Source organism: Mytilus californianus, unplaced genomic scaffold (assembly GCF_021869535.1).
Source record: "Mytilus californianus isolate M0D057914Y unplaced genomic scaffold, xbMytCali1.0.p SCAF_9, whole genome shotgun sequence".
Taxonomy (NCBI): domain Eukaryota; kingdom Metazoa; phylum Mollusca; class Bivalvia; order Mytilida; family Mytilidae; genus Mytilus; species Mytilus californianus.
The window spans coordinates 97,964,470-97,988,388 of record NW_026262745.1 but is presented as its reverse complement, the minus strand read 5'-3'; the positions used below and the strand labels follow the sequence as shown (position 1 = coordinate 97,988,388).

At 32.2% G+C, this 23,919-nt stretch overlaps 1 protein-coding gene across 2 annotated transcripts; it reads right to left on the bottom strand.

Annotated features, from left to right (window-relative positions):
* Positions 1 to 7,721: 7,721 nt before the first annotated feature.
* LOC127715524 (heart- and neural crest derivatives-expressed protein 2-like) lies at positions 7,722 to 22,706 on the bottom strand. 2 transcript variants are annotated; one of them, XM_052221588.1, is made up of 2 exons: positions 21,964 to 22,706; positions 7,722 to 8,344 (listed from the first exon to the last, which is right to left on the bottom strand). In XM_052221588.1, the coding sequence occupies exons 1-2, from the start codon at positions 22,517 to 22,519 to the stop codon at positions 8,325 to 8,327; spliced, it is 576 nt and encodes a 191-aa protein (XP_052077548.1). In that variant the 5' UTR covers positions 22,520 to 22,706; the 3' UTR covers positions 7,722 to 8,324. The 2 variants fall into 2 exon arrangements, with proteins under 2 accessions (XP_052077548.1, XP_052077547.1); XM_052221587.1 differs by having other exon boundaries at positions 21,968 to 22,706.
* Between the last annotated feature and the right edge of the window lie 1,213 nt (positions 22,707 to 23,919).

The following is a 23,919-nucleotide window of genomic DNA, read 5'->3' as shown; positions in this document are numbered from 1 at the left end:
TGGGACTTGGTATAACCAATCCCCAATCTTTGAATATTTCCGTAGACTTATCTTCATTTTTAACTTTATTTTTGATTTTAAATGAGGCAAAAATAGATACAAATAAGACTGAACATTTTATCCAGGTATGATAACCCCTTTCTTATGAAACCATATCCTCCGCTCCCAGTAGATTGATAAATCTGTCTTAAATCTGATCGATATTGAGCGTAGGTATCAAGCCAGGGGACAGCACTCGTCAATCCTTGTTGTCTCTATCAAAGTTATTAACTTGGTCAAAGAAAATGTATACTTGGTCCAAGTCATCTGTTGTCACTATCAAAGTTTTTCATCAAAAATATGGTCAAAGAAAACTTTGACCTGGTAAACTTTGTCCAAGTCATAGGTTGTCACTATCAAAGATTTCCATCAAAAATTGGGTCAATGTAAAAGCTGATCTGTGATTGGTTGATTCCCGTCAAAGTCCATCCAAGTTTTAAGAAAAATAGGATGAGATTCTATTCCATCCAAGTCCGTAAAAGTTTTTGATCAAAGTTTTCTTTGATGGTTGTCGCTATTAAAAAATCCATCAAAAACTCTGACCAAGAACACATGTACAAGACATCTTTGATAGTGACAACCGTGCTTCAGTCTACCACTCCCAATCATAGTATCTGCTTCCAACGCTCGGTATCATTCATGCTGCTATTTTATTTCGAGTATTGCCCCATACTATCCCTTATCAAAAACTAATTTCCAAGACTTGACGTTGATTAATGTCTTATGGTACGTCATAAGAAAAGACCAACGGCGCTAATGGAGAAAACCGCATTAACCCGTGTACACTTAATCGAGCAGACCGTTATCAACAGAGGAGGCGGTATCCGAATTACACACTGCCAATTCAACGCAAGTAAAGTATTTTTGAATTAAGATTTGATGTACGAACGATCAGCAGGCGATTATTAAACTACTGCGTGTAGAATCAACGTTGATTGCATATCATCTCGATCATAACTGGAACACCGCTGTTACCCCATAAAAAAGTAAATATATATAAATGTCATGAAGAAGAATGTATATGAAAAGTTTCGCAAGGTTAAAAATATGCTATAAAATATTTACAAATCTGCATGCTTAAATGTAGAGATTGTTATCATGAAATATCGTTTTTAATGTGAAAATATATAATGGTACCAACTGCAATTGTACGATGACTTGAAAAAAAGGGTTTTAAACAAAAGAAAAAAAAGGTTATAAAAAGAGAGAGAAAACCAGGATAGGATCAGTCATCCAAATGGGACATAAATTTACTGTACAATTAACATTTGTGTTTGGAAAATAGGAGACATTTTACAGTGCAAATGGTTGAATAAAAGGCAACAACTTTTGGTTAGCACCATTTCAGAATACCTGATTGTTAATATACGAGATTGATTTTTCGGGAGCCAGAGCTATTAATCTTTAAAGTTTCTAGAAAAGTCGTTACTTTTGATCAAAACAAATGCACTGTTCAATTTTTTGCTGAAATAAATAATTTATAGATTTTTTGCTCTGCAAATGTATATATCATTGGGGCTATTATAACCCAAAAGTGTTGTTATAAGCAATTTGGGTGACTGGTCCCAACCGGTTGCGAAAAGGTCCGAAACATGACAAAGAGGGACGATGTGGTTAAGATTACGGCGCGGGACGATTGCGCTTTTTTTAATGGACATTTGCGCTTCAATTCAAAGGAAATTTGCGCTGTTTAGATACGGACATTTGCGCTTTTCGTAAAGGACATTTGCGCTTTTACAATATTTTCTTTATGGTTAAAAGTTAAAAAGTCATTCCATATATAGCACATTCGTGTTTAAAAGTAATTCTATAGCACATTGATATAGTTATATATATACCTAGGGTAAACAGTCTAAAAACATAGAAACAGGTATAGTCACCACAGGTCACTATTATCTTGATATCTGAAACCCAAGGAATGAACAATTTTGCTCTTGTAATCTGTCCTGACTGGTATTTCGCCCTCATTTCAAATACATATTCTAGTCTCTATTTCTCAATTCTTGAATGAAGTGCCTGTTCATCAATATAACGAATTTTAATGTAATTAACCGACTGTTGTCCAATGATAAAAATCCATCGTGACATATACATTTTTTTCCTTTACTTGTCTCTATAACTTTATACTCTATGTTTAAGACTGTGTCAATGTAAACTAACTAACGACAAATACAAGTTGAATTTATTTACGCAACTCATTAAAATTACAGGTAAAAAGCGCAAATGTCCGGTCAATTTACTACAGGTGTATCAAAATTTAAAGCGCAAATGTCTATAGTGATTGGAGCGCAAATGTCCTATCGTGTTACAGTTAAAAAAGCGCAAACGTCCTGTGCTCTTAGATTACGCGTAATAAAACGTGTACGCGCAGGTTCGCATTGTGTATAGAAAACATCGTGAACAATTTGTACTCGATAATTAGGATCGGCATTTTGGAAAATTTCCCGGTGCATCGAAAGCAAACAAGCAAAGGCGAACATATTTCTATTCTTCTCTTTATGAATTAATAGCTTGAGAAATATCTATGAGACAGCAACACAATGACAAATACATTCAACATAACTCCACAGACCATTTCTGTATACCGTGTTTTAGTTTTCACCTTTCCGGTAATAAAAGCTATTAGTTTAGTCGAAGTCCACGTCGAGATTTAATCCAATAACGATGCTCTTATTTTTATATTTTTTACTAATATAATTATTGCTTACCACATTCAAAATTATGATAGTCCATTATTTCATTATAAAACAGTTAGCACTTTTAGATTTACTCGCAAAAACTATGAATATACAACAAAACCTGTGTAGAAATGACAGTTTCGTCAAGTTTGGGCCGTTATCTGACTTCGATTGGCGCCGACATGCTGGGTTTGTGAATTAAAACTACAAAAATATGATGGAATATTTTGTGCCTGTCAATTATAGTTATCAAATATAGATATGAAATATTGACATCTTGTTATTTTTTTCTTTACTGGATGAGTTTTCTTTTTTACAAAGAAAGGAAAAAATAAGAAGAAAAAATATTGGTAAGAGTTTTTTAGACTGCTTTATCGGCTTTTATAAGGTCGGGCAACAGAAATTGTCGATTTCTCAGATTTTCCAAATGACTTTGACATTTTGAACTCCAACTGAAAATAAAAAATAAAGATTCCATTTACAGATTTTATATTCGTAAATATGATTGAATGAACGTTTTAAGAATAGATGTTCACTGCCATCGAATACCTACAAAATTGGTGAATTGAGTCAAATATATCTTCAAATATTCATTCCTCTAAAATTTAAAGGTTGTTGTCAGATCATTTTACGTTCTTACTATATCAATTAGGGGTCCAGGCTCGAGATACAAAATGCACATAAGCGCTGGGCTCCAAGGAAACAGCGCAGCACTTGTTATAACACCAGTATAGACACCTGTATGTTGTTGAAGACTAATATGCAGAAAACACATAATGGACAATCGATTATCATAAGTCGAAGTAAAACCGACAATACCATGGCAACAAACACAACAACAATCGAAAATACAAACAATAGTCCACAAAACACTTCATAGAAAACTTGAGTGAACTTCACGAACCACACCAAAACCCGGGTGTGATCGAATGTGCTCTGAGAGGGTAAGCACATTTGGCTTATATGTTGTATCCACTTTGTTGCTCATAACAAGCTGAAATTCGACGAAGACCGAAGGTGCCCCTCTCCCGATGTCTGTTGGTCTTTTTTGTCGTTGGATTGCTCTCTCATTGTTGCTTACCCCACATTTCCTTTTATTCACAGTAAAACGTCAAATACATTGCATTTTTAAAATTTCGTTTATATACTTTTTATTACTTTAAACATTATACCGAATGCCATGCATGATATTTACAATGTTAAAAAATGCCACTGAAATTAAATCCCGTATGAAGCAAAACTACAATGAACTTTTCGCCAGGAGGTGTGGTTGTCCGGTATTGAGATAGAACATTATTCTGTAGATCTTATTGTTTTTATAAACCGAGTTTGAACACTTTTATACTACTTCTTATGTGTGTTTGACTGCATGGAGCCTCTTTTATGGCTAACTGGGGACCTGCCATGAAGAAGCAAAGGTAAAACTACATCTTACATACATTCTTAGTTCTTGTTAAGTAGGATGTTTTCAATTGTGTAAATCTTCTAATAATCTTTTTAATAAGCACTTAGGAAGAACAAATTATACCTCACACAACATCGTCATATTTCCTTTCCGCCAATGCTCTCTTAAAGCAGAGTTTCAGCTCGCCATGCAAGGACCAGTTTATAAAATGTAGTTTTAGAATCGTATATTTATGAAAACTATCAATAGTAACTCGTTCATAATACTATCCTGTGAACTTGTAATGGTATTTTTATACTGTTTATAGAAAAGTTCTTTACAGTATTTTCCTGTTCTTTGCATAACAACCATAGCGTAAGCGGCCAGCAAATGCCCATTATATCACTGAGAAAAGGGTTAACTTGCTCTGCCAATTGATCAGCACTTTAGCAAACGTCAATGCTAATTTGCTTATACTGGCGTCTAACGCTAACCATATGCGTATTAATTTAATATCAGAATTGACAAATCAATATAATTACTGCATTCATCGAGAAACAAGGGAATTGCATGATAGTTTATTGGATAGATTGGTCGTACAAAGGGGTAATAAATGACAAGACGCTACCTATGGCTATGTGGAAAATATAAGTGCAAAGCACTGTGGTATCTGTCGAAAGATGCAATAAATTATTTCTGGCGAGACAGTCAGATAAAGCGAAAGAAAATAGAACAGACAAAAACATGTCTGTATTAGCATTTAAATAAAATAAAAGTGTTTCTCCAGATAAATAACCGAGTTCCTCTTTTTTTTTGTAAGAGTGTAGTCATCTTGAATATACAACTCTTTGAGGGTCCGTATAGTTGACCAAAAACTCTGACCCTATTCTACAAATCATCTTTTCCAGTGGCAGTCCATTTGTTTTATCATTCTTCCAGGTCGACTAACTTTGAAATTATCATGGATTTATTGTTATTATTAATTTATTCTTGTCCTAAATATACATCAAATACTTGCCGCTGGACGAAAAGCAAATAACAATGCACTGGTATTTGATATTATTAAGGAGATATGTGATAAATGTAAACAAGACAATAAACAATTAGAGGCCCATCGTACGACACCCATCAATTTACAGTTGTCTACGAAATCAGTGTCAGGGGTCTGAACAATTTGTTTATTAAAAAAGAATAAATCACCCGACATCAACCTCCAATTCTCAATAGTGTAGCCCAAAAATAGACAAAGACAGTCATCGATAAGTCTTTACTTTATGATAGGAACATAAACATGTAACGGGACTGGATTGAAGAAATTTGTAATTCCAAAATTTCACCGTATTGTCAAAACACAGTAAGGACAGAAGATTCAAACAATAAATGGGGAATGTGTCCATGGGACACAGATGGTGCCCCCGCTTGCATATCATATAAAGTTATAAAGAGACATAACTGAAGAACAGTAAAAGTGACGCTACCCAAATTTGTACTTGATCTGAGTTTTGTGGTAATAAGTATTGTGTATAAGTCTCATAACATTTGGTTGAGGCTAACTGAAGTTAGAGAACGGAAACGAAAATTCAGCAGTTTTTATGTTTATAAAGGGACATAACTCAAGAATTGTAACAGTGACGCCACCCAATTTCGAACTTGATCTGTATTATGTGGTAATACGCATTGTGTATACGTTTCATAACAGTTGGTTGAGGCAAACTAAAGTAAGAAAACGGAAACGAAAAATTCAGCATTTTTTCCATTAGTAAAGGGGCATAACTCTTAAACGGTTATAGTGACGCCACCAAAATTCAAACGCGATCTGTGTTTTGTGGTAATAAGCATTGTGTATAGGTTTCATAACATTTGGTTGAGGCAAACTAAAGTAAGAGAACGGAAAACAATTTTGGGACGTACGTACGGACGTACGGACATACAGACGGACAAGGGTAAAACTTATTTCGGTAATTCAGGACAATATAATCCGTGTGTGTGTGTGTCGCTAGGTTCGTGTCTCATTTACGTATAAACCACAACTTCTTTTATTCATTACACAGTTAGATAGACAACACTAGTATAATGCATGCCGAACACCGTATATATTTACGTATTAATTAAGTTGGAAAACGTTTTCCGAAGATTGTCATGATATTTTTACTATCTACGCAAAAATTAAAATAGTTTTCTCTTTCAGAAAGTGATGGAGTAAAACTATATATTTTTTTGGTCCCCTGCCATGTTTTAGCCAAAACGTTTTAAGATCGTTAATACCATTGATTGAATATAAACGCGTCGAAAATTTACAGATATAACTACTGTAACATGCATTTTTTTGTGTTCCTTTCCTTATGTTTAGAACGTGGTTTTTTTTTTCTCTCACCATCCCCCCATACAACTGCTACTTTGCCTGATAATATCGTATTGCCATATTGTTCATCGTCTTTAATATGCTTAAAGAATATAGAATGGAAACAGGGAATGTGCCTAAGAGACAACAACCCGACCAAAAAGCAGAGAACAGCCCAAGGCCACCTATGGGTCTTTAACACAGCGACAAAATCCCGCACCCTAAATGGACGCCACTATGGTTCTAATGGGTGGGAAAAACGGATTTGCGAGTGCCATAAAGAAATAATTTTTACACCTTCACATTATCAAATGCCTCTAGCGTGTCAGGTACCTTGTCTTAGTGGTAGGTACTTTGTCACTGTGGTGGTCTCTAGTTATATCTTAATAAGTTGAGTTTTTTAATTATGTGGTTTTCTTTTTGTTTGTGTGTTTTGTTTTGTCAAGTTTTGAATTTTCTGTTGATCCAGAAAGATCTTTAATAGTCCTCATTAATTTCATTCACGGCTTTTCTTCACTCATGCCGATGGTTTTCTTTTTGTTTTGTTTGTGTTTTTTTTTTTTTATCGTGTTTTGAATTTTGTTGATATCCTGACAGATCTTTGTTAGTGTTTACTAATTTCTTTCATTATTTTTCTTCAATCTTGCCGATTGAGAGTGACATATACACTTGGGATATTGTTTATATCGTTTTTGTGTCGTTTGGTTGCTGTTTCGTTGATGTATGCCTAATACCTTCGTTATTTGCCTCTTGACAACTTCTCTTATATGATCATATTACCAAACTTTTTAAAGATTTTGTCCTTGTTTTTTCTTAAGTCTTCTGGTTTAGTTGATATTAAGATCAATCTCCCTAAAATACAGGGCTGATATGCATAAAACCACTTAAGTTAAGATATCCATTCGTAGTACTAATTTATCGTAGGACATGTAGAAAATCCGTCCGTTCGGAACAAATCTTAACTAAAGTAGTTTTATGCATATCAGCCCAGATCCCGTGTCTAAGCTTTGTTTACAAGTATCCGAAAAAGCTCCGTTCTACTTTCTATTTCAAAAGACTTTTCGGGATATTCTGGTTTTGTCGGATTAATTCACATGTTTAAAATTTGAAGGCTGAAATTTCATTGGCTGATGTAATGATTACCCGAACAGAAAGTAAAACAGAGTGTTTTCACATCATTGTAAGCAAAGCTTGGACACATGATCTGTAATTTGATAAAGATGTTTTAATTGTAAAATCTACTTTCAAAAAATACTATTCAGTGAGACAAAACTAACTATTTCAATAAAACATGTATTTGAGTATTTCATAATTATAACATCTCTGAATATTTAAGGAAAAACAACATAACAATCATTAATTTGGCACGAATAAGTTTTGTTCGGATTTCGGTATCGTGTCACAGTTGACCTTGGAAGACTGCCACTTGATTTATCGTAAAAATACGATAACCTAAAGTAATGCAATAAATTCCGTATCACAAAAGTTTGTTAGATAATTGCTCAAATTCTCACACACACATATATGCAGATAAATAGTTCTACAATCATTCACAAAATTAAAGAAATGCTGCAAAACACAAATTGGAAAGTAATCGTTTACCGGAAATGTCTTTAAATTCGACCGGATATCCTGTTTTGTTCAGCGAATAACATTCACATAGTTCCGTTTGCAGTACTTCCTGTCTGTCAAATTTGGTTTTTCGGAATTTCATGTCATAAGACCCGGATTTCCTGTGGAATTCACGTATCCTCCTTGGAATTGCTATTGATCGTATCTAAATCTAATGATAATTCACGGTTTTAACTCGGAGGCCCAGACATGTTGAGGCCAACCAGTTCGTCCTCGTCCCTTACTTTTATCACTTTTGTCACTACCTGAATCACTCTCCAGAATGTCCATCTGAAGAAAAAAGATGGAAATTATATTAGTCTTCAAATACAATATCAAAAATAAAATATGACATACATTTTTTTCAATTACGATTGTATATCTAGTTGTAGCATTGTAACGTTTTATTGCAGACATGATTTTAATCAGTCCCAACATCTTTAATTTTCTTGTATTTCCCTATGTGCAAAACTAAATATATTTAATAGTCCTATATAATGATTCAAGATTTACGAATAAATGATTGATTGATAAATTCTTAACAACCAGTGGCAAATATCACATGTTTTTTTTCAGGACAAATATTCAATGCACTGTTTTTAATAGACCCACAGCAGATTTTTTTTATCATGCTATAGCTTACATGGTAACGGTTCAGAAGAAGATTAAAAGTAAATATGTTGAAATATCAAAGAAAATTTACTAAAAAATATAAAAGACAAAAACGAAGGCAGAAAGAAAAGAAAAGGGCCTGTGCTCTATAAATATAATGCAGTGTAATTTGACATATTTATAGAAGTAGCTGCTTTTTTTTTATCTCTTTCTGTTCCTTCATTTAAAAACTTCATAGGAACAAAATGTTTCATAGAGAATGTAACTAAAAGTTAATGTGCAATAATATATCATATTGCACTAGTGCAAATAAAGCTTCTAATTAGTATAATCGTCACTGACAAAATTATGTTTTTACAAATTTCCAAATTTGGCTATTATACAATAAAACGGTTATTGCATTTATATTCATGAATATATTAACCCTTATGGAATATTTGTTGCACTCACAAGCTCGTTTAATGAAAAAAAAATCTACTCGGGAACAATATTCAGCATTAACCATATTTATTATTTTATTATTCAATTAATCATTTATTTATTCATTTATTGATCTGTTCATTTATTCATTTATTTAACGTAGTTTTTTAAGTCTTCGTTGTAAAAAAAAATCACTCTATTGATATGTGTGTATGCGCACATATAATGTAATTCAGTGGTTGTCGCAATCCATCGTTACTCGCTTACTCTTTTTACGAGCATTAAAAAATCAGAGAAATATATTTTGATTAGACTGTGTTAGGGCCCTCTGTGGCCGAGTGGTCTAAGTAGTCGAACTACTGTATCACTAGCCAGTCAACACAGGTTGAGAGTTCGAATCCCGCACGTGGCAGGTGCACTCGACTCCAATCTTGATTGACTAGGATTGTCAGTTTTCCTACCGAAGGTCGGAAGTTCTCTCCACCAATAAAAACTGACCGCCACGAAATAACACAATAGTGTTGAAAGTGGCGTTGAACACCAATCAATCAAATCAAATCAAATTAGACAGTGTTCGCCGTTGGTTGATATCTGCGTTTTTTGTTTTTAGCAACAATCAGGCCATTGGTCTTCTAGTTTGAATTGTTTCACATTTAGTACAGCTCGGCATTTTATTATATAGCTTCTTATATGAGGTTTGCTCATTGTTAAAGGCCGCGCAGTGCCTTAATGTTGTTTACAGCCTCATCCTTTTGTCCGTGCAGTGGATCTGTGATAAATAGTTGTATTATTGACTAACATACCATATCTCATTACTTTTATGTACTGTGTTCTCTTTGACCCGAAATACTGCACAAGAAAATTTAAGATATGTTTACTCAAGAAAATATTTTGTTTACAAATGATGTCATCTACAGGTTGGTAAAACATGTCATGATATCTAAGAAAGCATATATCAAGATAGGGGAGTTCCGAATTAACCGTAAAACACTTGGGTGATCCCATGCAACCTTTTAACCTTGTAACCGCAGCCTTATCAAGTGTCTGTCATACGTCCATTTAATCTTTGCTAATTAAAATATCTTTCAGCAGAATAAATGTTTTACGGAGACAAATTTGTTGATAATAAAAGTGAAGAAAACGACCACCGAACATAAACATAAAATGCTATCTCCGCCATCGAATCATGTCTCAGTTTTCATACAATAAAAATAATGGTATCATTGTCTTAAATTTTTTCCGTCTTCATATGTCGTGCAATGACACATGGTAACATGCTAAAGTGTCTTCTGAGGGGCTCCCATTTTCACGACTCAAAGGAATGCAAACTAACTTTTGGTCATTTATTCGGCCAAGATTTGACTTCTTCGAGTATTTCCGGTCAGTGGTGGTGTCAGGATGGTTATAAAGAGATTTTTTTTAGATACGAAGTTCAATGAATTGACCCCTTTTTAATTTAAATTTTATTCAAGTTGTCTTTCTTCACAACAGTCTACAAAATGGCAGAAAACTATTATAGAAAAAAATTACGGAAATCCTACCTCGTAACTTTTCTTAAAAAGATTACTATGTTATAGAGAAAATAACGATTTTTCACCTTAACAAATTAGATCCATATACCAGATACTATAAAGAACACATATTCTATAACTGATGTGGTCAGTTCTCACATAAAATGGTAGAATTCGAAACCCATTTCCGACGTTTAAGATTTTAAATTTTAGACAGTGGATTATGGGTGGGCTTGCTTAAAATGATTCTTCGACTGGAAGACGCCAACATTCAGTTCTACAAGTCGTGATTAAATCAACTTACACAACTACGGTTTAATTATTTCCTCTCTTAAATGTTTTAAAAACAAGAAATATAATGGCTTTAATGTGTTACTTAGCTACTTTAATTCAAAACAATAAAATATATTAAAAAGCGTGAAAAGTGCGTTTCCGTTGTTTAAATTCATATCAGTCAAAACTACGTCAAAATAACGTAAATATATCATTTCCTCTCCGGGTTAGTTTTTTTGTAAATACATTTTACATCTTGTAGTTTTTAAATATTTTTTGCACAAGATAAGCAAACACATAATCAACGATTTGATAAGTTTGCATAAGACATGGCGGGAAACTAGTGGTTCGCCGCAGGCGTTCTGATTACATAGATATGTTCAGCAAAAAATTTATTAAAATTATTTCATTCATAAAAATTATGAAATAAATAACATAAAGTATTCATAACAAACGTCAATTTCAATTCTCGTAAATAACATAAAAAATGCATGACTTAAAAATCTTTGCAAATAAATTGATTTTTTTCCTCTCACTTTTTTGCGTAAAATGCTAAAGTTCATTTCTTCAACAAAATCTTTACTGAAAATGTCAAACTGTTGCTGAATGCAAACATCTGACTTGGAAAAAAACTTTTCTAAAAAAAGAAAGTCGATTCTTAGAAGTAAAACGAGAGTACTACGCAATCCGGAGTACTACGCAATCCGGACTATTCTTCTAACTATAGTTTGTAGAGTGACAAAGGCAACAACTCTTTTTATTTCGGGAAAATTTTTCGCAGCAATTTATTTTTAGTATTTTACGCACAAGCAGCACAATACATAAGCTATATCATGAAAAATGAAACGAATGATGTAAAACATGAAATGAGAAACTGGATCCAACTGAGGGACGAATAAGACACAGGAGGGGGGAAATTTTTTACTGCCACATGAAATATATGGAGGGCTAGGCAAGATTAATCCTCAGTATCTTCATCCCCGGTCCCTCCTATGGACCTACTTTTAACAATATTCCGGAGTACGAGTGTCATCAGCGTGGCACTCTCAGATCAAGGGCTGGGTATTTGTTACATCTGGGAACTTCTTCGGGGAGTTTTTAAGCAACGTCTTTTAAAAACAATCGGATATTTTTAAAATAATGTGTTTTAAAAACCAATCAGAACTTTTTTGAGCAACATATTTTGAAAACAATCGGAAATATTTTAAAGCAACGTGTTTAAAAAAAATCGGAAACGACACGTAAACAGGAAATATTTCCATAAATATAGATACAAATTCAGATAAATTTCACCAGTAATCTAGTCCCGATCATTCCATAACTCTTCGTTAGGGAATTTTGTAATGAAATTAAATTGCCACTGATACATCTTTTTCATTGTTGGGATAATCATTTCATTTGATAATTAACAACGACCAATCGTTTACAATAACACAATTATTTCAAATTCAATTGAGTTTGATATGATGATTATAACGAACCTTCTGCCTTCGAAAATTTTCCCAGCAGACGACTGGTGGAGTAATCGATTTCCCGTTTTCTTAATATTTTATTTGATTTAATGTTTTACTTTGAACGGTGGGGAGTATAGGAAATGTTCTTTTTGACATTGATATTCCTTCTCAAGAATAATATAGATTTTGGTCAGAAAGTATGAATTCATTGAAACCCCTCCCAACGTTGAATTCATAGATAAAGAGAACTACCATTTCCACATCAAATATCGCTAGACAAACATGTAACTATTTCAGACTTGAGCATTATTCTCGTCCTATAGATATATTATATATCATAAAAAAAGTGAAGATATAAAATAACCCAGTTTACAAACACGTGAAAATATAACTGCATCCATTCTGATTTTCGTGGTTTACATGCAGTTTTTCCCTCTTTAAGAATCTGAATTCTTCAAGAAAAAAAATTTCCTAATTCTTTTTCACGGTTAATACGATTCGGGTATCCAAACAGACATTTTTCCCCGGTTAAAAGCAAAACCCCTTATCGAAAATAATAAAGATAAACTCTAATCAGCTTTTAGTTATACAACCATTAATAATGTCTTGATTCAGCATAAAAAAGTATCAACATCTACATAATTAGTGGAATTTTTTAGGGGTTCATCTAAGTGCAGTTTTGGCATGCTCTTATCGTTTTCGTCGTAAAGAACTGCCATGCCAGATTCAAGAAAAATCATTTAAAAATGATTTACATTCAGAAATAAACTTAACGACAATCAGAAGCATCGTTTGCACTTATCTTTTACAAGGCACGTGCATGTGAAATGTAGAAATGAAAATTAAAAAAGTTTGGGCAGACGACAGATAAACCATGAACGTAATAATTGAGATAGCATGTAGATTTTCTCATCTCAAAGACTTCATTCATAAAGACAATTATTTATCTGTAAATATTTATAGTTTGTATATGTATAATTTACAAACAAAACATTTAAGCGTGATTAACTTTGTTATCTACATGTATACACAAACTATTTTTGTATTTAGGATAAAGAATGGAATCTATTAGTATATCATTTCTTAAGACAGTTGGTCACATTTAGTTTCGCATTTAGTTTTCATGTGCAACCCCTCACGATTTCTATTTAGAATCTGTGTTATTTATCTTTTGGAATTGGTTTTATCCAATGTAATTCAAACAATTAAGAAAAACGTTTCTGTTTGTACAAATTAATAAACGGAGAATGTGTCCATGGGACACAGACGATGCACCGGCTTGCATATAACGTTATAAAGGGAATCAACTCAAGTACGGTAAAAGTGAAGCCACCCAAATTCGAACTTGATCTGAGTTTTGTGGTAATAAGCATTTTGTATCAGTTTCATAACATTTGGTTGAGGCAAACTTAAGTTAGAGAACGGAAACTAAAAATTCAGCATTTTTTTCCATTTGTAAAGGGGCATAACTCTAGAAAAGGTGACGCCATCCAAATCCCAACTTGAACTGTGTATTGTTGTTATAAGCATTGTGTATAAGTTTCATAACATTTGGTTGAGGTAAATCAAAGGTAGATAACGGAAACCAACTTTGGGACGTACGTACGTACGTACAGACGGACAAGGGTAAAACTTAATGCCCCCTCCGCTAGGGCGGGGGTATAAAAATGGTTTAATTTTGTATAATTTGTCTTCCCGCAAACTGGTTTAACCAATTTGTTTTTGTTACATTTTTTGTGGTTCGCTTCTTCTGTAAACAGATGGAGTGCCGTGTATCACAACAAACTAACCTCGCGCACAAGGGACTAATAAAGAAACCATTTTAAGTTTGTGCACGTCAAATGATGATCAACCACCGATAATTAACGTATCAATGATAATTTTACTATATTGAATAGAATACCCAACTGCCTTTTTATGGGTACTTCATCAATTAGCTATATTAAATTAAACCTGCTTAATTCCTGCGGAGTTTTTCGTAACATGAAAGAAAATTGATCAGAAATTGAACAAGATGAAGAATCAAACACAAATCGAATTAGGGAATTATAGCCTCGGAGATTATTCCGATATTATTCAGTGATGTATAGCCATTTTAATTTGATGGGCGTTGGATTGTAATTATGAATAATTCCGCCGATCGTTTACATCGACGTAAAGTAAAATCCCTCGGCGAACTTTCCGCGTCAAGATGTAGTATCTAGTTTCCACAATATGTGTAAAAGAAGTGTTTATAAAAACTAAGAGTCGTCCCTACGCACCTGTTCTGGAGAAAACATGATTGTTATTTGTTTTATTTTCTAAATTTGGCGCTAAATTTAACAGTTTGAATAACTCATTATCGGGTTTTTTAAAATAAAAACAATTAACTCTAATTTGTTACAATGATAATATATTCCAACGGAGTACCTTTTCATCTCTGTAAATTTTTATTAGCATCTCAAAAATTTTATTTGATCAAATTGAAGATATATTTAAATAAAATTTAAACAAAAGCTATAAGATACACATTTTTAATTGACACAGTTTCGAAGGTATAGCTATAGACCAATGAAAATAATATACCCAAAAGAAATATTATTTTGTTCGTTTCTATTTTTTTTTCTATTTTAGTAAAGAATAAAAGATTTAGTAGGATTAGAAAAGATCGAACGCGGGCGGTTTGTTGCCAAAAAAAGGTAATATCCAACTTCAAGTCCATAGATTTTTCTATATTGTTGGTACATAAATTTTCGTTTTAATGATGTAAAATAATACTGGGGGCACCGATTTATTTACCAATACCTAAATACACGCATTACATTTCTCCTGTCTCTATTATATTTTTATATTCTTCACTTTTTGTCTCTATTCATCAATGATTGTTAACTTGATTGATAGTCAGCAAACACAATTAAGCCTTACTTGCCAACTGGATTGCCCTCCCCCTTTTTTCAAATTTTAGTACACATCTTCAGTATCTTCTATCAAAATATCATAATAGCCATTTAACATCGGATAATTTGCATCCATGTAGGAGAGTCTAGATGGGGGGTCCTTTATTTCTGTATTCTTTATTTTTTAGGTCAATTTTCTCTATTCTTTATATTTTTTTACCATTCTTCTCTATTCAATATATTTTAGCACCCCATTATTCTTTATTCTTTATTTTTTGGTTTATTTTTATCCCCATTCTTTATATTTTTTCGCCAATTATTCTCTATACTGTAAACCCCATCCAGACCCCCCATGTACTAAAATACCAGGGGGCAGGGAGAGGAATTATACTATTATCATTTTAAAAAATTCAAACAATACTTTCTATGCAATTACCTGTGCATAATAACAGTTAGGTTTTTTTTCAGTATGTTGAAATTTAGGTGTATACATTTTAATAAGCATCATATATGCTAATTGGGTGCGGATCGTGCTGTAGGTCATAGCTGTTTTGCCTAATATTGTATTGTACTTTTTTTTTCTATACAACACTGTGTACACTGAGTTTTTTAATAGAATTTTTCGACCTATCAATAAATTTAGTTTCTTGTAAAAAAAAATTTGGAAAAAACATGTGAATAATTAATAATTCATCTAGAACTTGTTTTTAATTTTTTTTTAATAGTTTGATTAAAGATAAAAGCTGTAGAATGTTTCGTTTTCTTTTTGAGAAATCAAACCCGAATAATGTAGTCCTATAGGATGGCTACATACTCGCGAATAGAGGAGATCGATCACGGAGAGGACCTCAATTATTCTGGTTATGAGAAATCTGAACTGACATTTTTACAGTTTTACAGTTGCATATACCAGGTCCCTATAACAAATGTCTTTGATGTAGATAACAATCAAATATTTAGTAAACAAATTATCCACGCGCCTTATGTAAACATGTGGTCGTAACTTTATCTATGACGCGGTCTTACTTTTTTGCCTCTCGGACATTTATTGCATATGTTCTTTAAAAAATATACACAGAAAAAATTACCGGTTGAGATTTAGCGTATAAAATTAACCACTAAAACTTTTATAAATCTTTTTTAACGAAACTTAAACAAACTTAAAATATCTCATGCTTTTCAAATTCAATAAATTTCTATATATTTTCTTTATTCTTTTAATGTATATAGGTCTGTATTTTTGGCGGAAAATGTTTGATTCGGAAATTAATATTTTCGAACGTTTACATATCTGATAAAGCGTTACTAGAATGATTCTGCACCCTCTTACGGTCAGTGTCCTACAAAGTGGTCGGAATATAACGACTGGATTATTCGGGGGAATAAAACGAGAACTTTTCTGTACATAAACAAATTGGCAGTTCCATTTTATTGTATATTGAGAAATAAAGATAAATTTCTTTATGTATGAACCCATGACGGGTTAAATCAGTAAAATGATGGGACATTAAGTAAACTTGAAATATATTGTTTTCACTCACGCCAATACTCGACAAACACGAATTGTCCAGATTAAAAAGTTTCGCAACTACTTTTTATCTTAAGATTCATGAATGGACTTCGAAATGTGTTAAATAAATATCGAACTGAATGTACAAGCAAATTTCTTACTAAAAATATAATTGACATAACCAGCATGACCAATAACCAAAAAGAAAAACAAGGACATGTAGAAAAATCCGTCCGTTAGGAACAAATCTGAACTTAAATAGCTTTAAGCATACGGGCCCTGGACCTAGAAAACCATTACTTACTTCCTTACATTTCTTAATGAAATAAAATCCGCATTTGCACTCCAAATAATAACACTTAAAACACTGACGAAGACGAGGTAAATGCAGTTAAAACGGTGTTAAGTGGAACATAATTTTTTGGAAGATGTTAAAGAGGAAAACGTGTAAGCTACTACTTGTGTATCTGATCTTATAAATTATCTTCCTATTATAAAAGCACTTTTGCAAATTATTGTAAATATAATATTGTTGTAAACTTCAGTCGGGTCAAAAGTATATAATGTAATTTGCATTTTGTTTTGATCATATATTTATAATATTATAAGCTATTAAACTGTAATACTCTTAATTTTTCGCTGCATGCGAACGCTGATGAGGATATAAACAAACATGTTTGCACTATTTAATAGTGGATAATTTTTTATACAATTTCGCTCTAAAATGTCCACATAAAGAATCCGAAATTTGAAGGTGTAGTTGTAGTATTCTCTCGTTTACAAAACGAATAATTTCAGAAAGTACATGTTTAGTCATTATAAGTTGTAATCAGAAAAGTCTTAGGTGGCATAGCAGGTGCTCTAGAATTGTTTTTCAACCAACGATGCAATGTCAGCATAAAATCAAATTATAAATGCTTATATAGATACACTGCCAGTAAAATATTGGACAATTTTTTGTATTTTATCCATCTGTTTCAACTATAAGTTTTATTTTTTTACCTATGTTTCATTGTTTTCTTAGACTATTTTCCATTGTCTATTTCTACTTAATATCATTGCATATTTCGACTTATTTTCTCTGTCTAGCTTGAATTAGTTTCATTGCGGTTAAACTAAATCTCATTGTTTTTTAGCTTATTTCCATTGTCTATTTGGAATAATTTTAACTGTCTAGTTTAAATCAGTTGCATTGCTTTTCCAAAAAGTTTCGTTGTCTATTTCAGCTTTTCAATTTATTATCGATGTCTGTGTCAGCTTTTTTTCCGTTGTCTATTTCAATTGATTATCGATGTTTATTTCAGCTTTTTCCGTTGTCTATTTCAATTTATTATCGATGTCTATTTCAGCTTATTTTCATTGTATGTTTCAGGAATACATCTGCTTTAGAATGAAATATATACGAAATGCCCTCCGTTAATTTTATTAGTGTTGTTATGGATTTCTCACAGCAGCTAAGCACATTCATATAGCATAACATGTAAAGTGGAGCCGTCTACACATAAAAACAGCAAATTGATTTCAAATGGTGAAATCTACACCTAATTTTTGAAATGAAATAAGACATCACTTGTCATCTAAACGATTAACCTCTCAGCATGAAAGCTAGTCAAGTGTCTTCATCCTTAAATTTGTACCTTATGTCTCTTTTCCTTTTGCATATTCCAAAGAAATGCTTCGTGTGTTTGTTGCAGTTTAGAGATTATAAAATTTAGAGAATATACTGTTTTTCAAGTATATTAGTTCTCGTTTTACTAGAAGAGTGAGTGACAACGATATTAATCGTTTTCAAATTATTTTCTCATTTAAGTGTATATGATTATTATGTTAAATTTTATTTAAACTAAATTCCAAATGTACTTTTTGCATTAAAGTTCACTTGAACTGATTGAAAATATTTGAATTTTTAGAGAACGCAATTTAGACGATTTTAAGATATCTATTTCCATTTAATGGGCCCAGAAGGAGTCAAGAACAATATCAAAAATTATTTTAGAACAAAAACCAATGGGAACAAGCAGTTAAAACATTCATTATTTATACAGAATGCGTTTCGTCAGTGATATACATGAGATCAATATGAAGGTCTTCATTCGTGTTCGTCCTTACATTAATTTAGATAAAATAATTGAAACAATGCTGAGCGATGTAATTTTAAGCTTTATAATATTTTGGATATAACGAATTCAGAGTTTATGATTGATATCATTTTTATGTTTATAATCACGGTGCTTTATTTAACAAATCTCGGGATCACTGGGTTAACATGGCCACATAGGGTTTAACGAGCTCCGAAGTATTTTTCTTAATGAAAACATTTTGATAAAAGATATTCAGAAACAATAACTGAATGGAAATGTCGATTACACATATAATTCTTGTCGCCGCTTGTTGGTTTAACCTCAGCATGGCAAGCGATTCGAAGCTGGCTTTTGACGGCCATTACTGGGCAGTGGAATGTTTTAATGTTATTTTTAAACGATGACAGTTCACATTAATACGAAACAGTAAATAACGTGAGAGAATTTGTAAGAAAACCCTAATTTATTTGTATTCTTTTTTATTACTTTTTGCAATGAAGTAAAGTATATTTAAACTTTAATTTATGCTTTTAATAATGACACGAATAAATAAGAATAATTGAACGGTTCATTTGCCGCTTGATGCATTCCAAACTGTAATAGAAAGCGATCATGAAACTCTGCATTAAAGATGTTTTTGATATCATTGTACAAATTCAGAACTACATTTAGTAATTTTTGTTGCCACTACATTTCTTTTATAATATTGTTAATATATTATCAACAACTATTGTCCATAGAGAATTTGGTATAAATAGAGTTTTTTACATAATTTTTGTTCCTCCTCAGTCGAAATCAGATATGAGAAAACTTATTTTGTAATCTGTTTTTTTATAGATAGGTATATAAATATTTGTGTTTTTCTGTGGTAGATGATAACCAAGAAAATCGATTTTAAAATCTTGGGAGTCTTCGACCTGTATTTTTTAACCCATTATCGGTAAAATACCTTTAAAAAATCAAATATATAAATAAGATGTGGTATGATTGCCAAGGCCACTCTCCACAAGAGAACAAATGACACAGAAATTAACAACTCTAGGCCACCGTACAACATTTTTAAAGTTTTAAATAAATAGAAATTACGATTCTTTCAAAGAGAAAAGCAGTAAGAATAAAAGTGCTAGAAAAGCATTTATAGTCCGTTATACCATACCGTTGTAATGTACCGTAACTTCTTTGTTTTGGTGATTATTTGTATCTATTTACACATTAATAAGAAATATTTGTAAGTAAACACCTCAGGTTGTAGTAAAAACAACTATCTTCATTGCTAATCTTGCTACATCATGCATACGAATGTCTGATAAGCCCCTGTTATTAACTACTTATAAAATCTCACTTCAGTTTAAAAGGGGTCAGGGCAAAAATACGTGAGGGGTCGCACCAGGCATTTCAAATTTTTGCTTGTAGAGTGTAAACAAATTTCAACATACTTGAGACTTTTCAAGAATTTAATTCATAAATGAAAGTTCCATTTGCAAAATTAAACCTGCACAGTTGAGATCTCTATTTAATTTGATTTTCTTTACTTTCAAAGGTGGATTCCTGAGTTTCCAAAAGGGGGATGTCAGTCAAAAATCAGAAAAATATTCTAAAAGCCACAACTTTTCGGCAATGAGGGGGCGAAGTCCGCCCACTTTCAGTTCTGGATATATTTTAAAGGGATGTATACTGTTTAATCAAACCATTATTTCCCTTATTTTTGGTCCGTTTTTTTTCTGCAATTTTGTACACTTTGTTCAATCATAGATATAATAGCCATATCTATGGTTCGATCGAGAGGAACGCATAATGTTATGTACATTTGAATGTTTACATATGATTATATAAAGGAATGCATTTATCAGAACTATAAATTCTTGTTTGTATTAGAATTCATAATAGCTATCAGAAATTAATTTCATCGAAATAGGTAGCGGTACATTGGTCATCTATGTCTTTCAAGATTCGAAGATCAGAGCCCAAAATGCTACTGCACTAAAATCTAATATGAATAAGAGGACACGTAGAGTATGCTTCAATGAGACAGCAACCCAAATACATAAATATCCGAAAGAGGTTAAATTAGGTTGAGAATTAATAAAACAGAAACTAGTATGTATTGGAAAGCACCGCATGAGCACTTCGTGAACCATTTTGAGAATAAATATTATATTTGAGTCATTTTCCATAAACTGTTCTTCCCTTTTTCTTTCCATTTAAAAAGGACGATTTATAAATATGTGGATATTAATTCAAAATGTCATAAAAGATAAGTGGAAATCATTACGTTAAGTAGGCGTTTTTTTATGCATTAAGATAATTTGAGATTATGAAATTTTTGATAAATTGGTACCTAGCTTAAATGTATTGCTTGATAAAAACACAGTATTACTGAAGTAGGTCTATTAGTTTCCTGTCTTAGTTAAAATATCTATTTCGAAATGTTGTCTTTAACATTTTTTGATAATGTTTATCTTAAAAATCTTAAAGTCTGTTGTATGTTTCGATGTCTTTACCAATTAAGAGAACACAAGTTCTACGTCATTTGGTCTCTGCTGGAGAATTGTCTCATTGGCAATCATACTACAACTTCTTATTTTTTTTTATACAAAACAAATTTGTTGGAATAAAGTAATATTGTATTTTTTTTAATTTGTAAGCATAATGATGTAAATTTACTTCACCATAAAAAAAAATCTTGCATTCTGAAAGTTTATTGTTGTCATGTTAGTAAAAAATGAAACTTCGCATTGTTGAATTTTCTTAGAATTGTAAACAAAAGTAAATTATAAGAGCTGTAGAAAAATTACGGCTCAAATATATAAAATTCGCCAAAATTTTAAAGGAAAATCATTATTACTTTTTAATTTAGATTCACCGTTTCTTTTAATTTTTTTTTTTATATATTACCATTTCAAACATACGAAACTTTTTTACGTTTGACTATCGTGATCATTTTTTTTTTCAATTGGGCCTTTGTGATAGGAAAATATTGCGCATCTTTTTCGAAATATCTTATTTCAAAAGTTTTTATTCCCCATTGAAGTTTGGTATTTACCAGTCATTATAACACTTCTGGTAAACGCAAATATCTATGAGAACCGGCTTATAACCACCTCGTATGTATAAATTGCCGAGTACATTGTACACAATTTTAATATTTATAGAAAATTAACAAAGTAACCTACTTACTGGTTCGGATTTGATGGCTGTCTTCTTTTCTTCTTTTTTGTCACTTTTCTTCGTTAGCTCCGCTTTAAACCCATTTTCCGTCAACGTGGGATCATCTTTTGCTAATACATCCATGAGATAAGTGATATAACTGGTAGCAAGTCTTAATGTTTTGATTTTAGACAATTTTGTATCAGATGGAACATTTGGTATACATCCTCTAAGCTGAGCAAAAGCAGTGTTAATACTTTGTGTTCTTCGTCTTTCCTTTTTGTTAGCGGTCACCCGTCTTTTCACAATTCTGTCCCCATTTTTATCTATGTAGTGTTCGTACTGTACCCCACCAAGAGTATAAGTCTCGGGCGACGACGGAGTGCCACCCATTGCGTAAATATCGGGCGGCATCGGTATATCAGTATGGTGGCCATTCAAGACCCAGTTCTGAAAATAAGCGGCGTCCGTGCAGTGGTCTGAGTATCGTGGCATGTGTTGGTATGCTTGGTAAAAATCGTGTGTCATTGGTCCCGGGTGGTGGTATCCTTGATGGTGATACCCGGCCACACCCAAACTCATCCTGTTTCTTGTCAAATAATCCACAATAGTTACAAGTATACAAAATTTCCCCCAACTGTCACTGTTCAGTTTTAATTTGCAGAAACAATCGTCAGATGCTGAATGCTAATTGTGTGATCTTGAGTTTGTCAAATATTAACAGATGTCTTTTTTCGATTCTCTAATATCAGTTAAGGTACAAACTATAATCACAGAATGCCAAAGCATCTTTTATTTACACGTTTTTCTTAAGTTTACGCAAAATTAATCAAAACCAATCAGATTCCGTTATCGCTGTAGGCAGTTGAACTGCTCCGCCTAGTTGCACCGTTAGCCCCGCCTACATAATGATCGCATGCTGAGATAATCACTTTTGATAATTATGACAAATTTACTGCTTCATTTTATGCTCTTATTTTTATTTCTCTGTTCTGCTTTTACCAAGTGCAATAAATTAGAATGAGGGATATATTCAAAAAACGAATAATAATCTATTTAAACCAGCTTATAAAATGAACAAAAAAACCCACTTGAAAATTTATTAAAAGTTTCCATCCAGCCTTATGAAATTTAAATTTAAAAAAAACTCCAAAAATACATCCATCTACCCGCAAATTATGAAACAATTGAGAATTATATATTAAATTGAAAATAATTATGTATAATATACAGAGAAGGGCATATGTCTATGATCTGAACAAAAAAAAAGGGGAAAGGGGGAGGGGGTAAAATGGAAATCTCCCCATCTTCCTTTTTTGTGTTATAAGTTAAACATTTGTGTATATACCATAACAAAAAAATACTTTAAATATTTGATGTCAAATTATTTTTATATAGGTATAGAATCAAATGCTTGAAACAGACACTTATTAGCCTTTTTTTCTGTAAAACAAAGGTACCGTTTAAAAATGTATAGCGTCATTATGTTATTAAAAATCTTTTTGTAAAACTACGTTCTTTTCTAATATGACTTTACGCAAAATCGAATTCAATTTTTGATAATTTGAAAATTCTCCTTTTAGCATCCGATCAGATATAGTAAAAAACAGGCGTTATACAGATTATTGTAACAAGTGCTCTATTTTCAAAGATAGCGAGAAAAGTAAAACTAACACTGAACAAAAAACAATACACATGTCCTGGGAAACTGGAACAATTACAAATCTCTCAAATTTTATTCAAAGTGGCTAAATAAGTTATGAAAAACGCCGTTCAAAAGTTACGGAAATTAAAAAATTTCTACTAAACTTTTCAACAACAAAAAAATCCTCGTGCAGTTATAAATGTTATATCGATAGAAATAGACAAATTGCACTTCTTAACTGTACTTTTAAACAACACTTTTGCTGGCAATTAATTTTTTTTCCATTATTTGTCTTATAAAAGAATATATTTTTTTTCTGGCGATTCAGTAATTTCCT

Excerpts from the sequence above, each read along its gene's own strand:
- LOC127715524 (XM_052221587.1), bottom strand. The coding sequence starts at position 22,519 with ATGAGTTTGGGTGTGGCCGGGTATCACCATCAAGGATACCACCACCCG. Across the intron at positions 8,345-21,967 it reads CAGCCATCAAATCCGAACCA|ATGGACATTCTGGAGAGTGA; the intron begins GTAAGTAGGTTA and ends TTTTTTCTTCAG.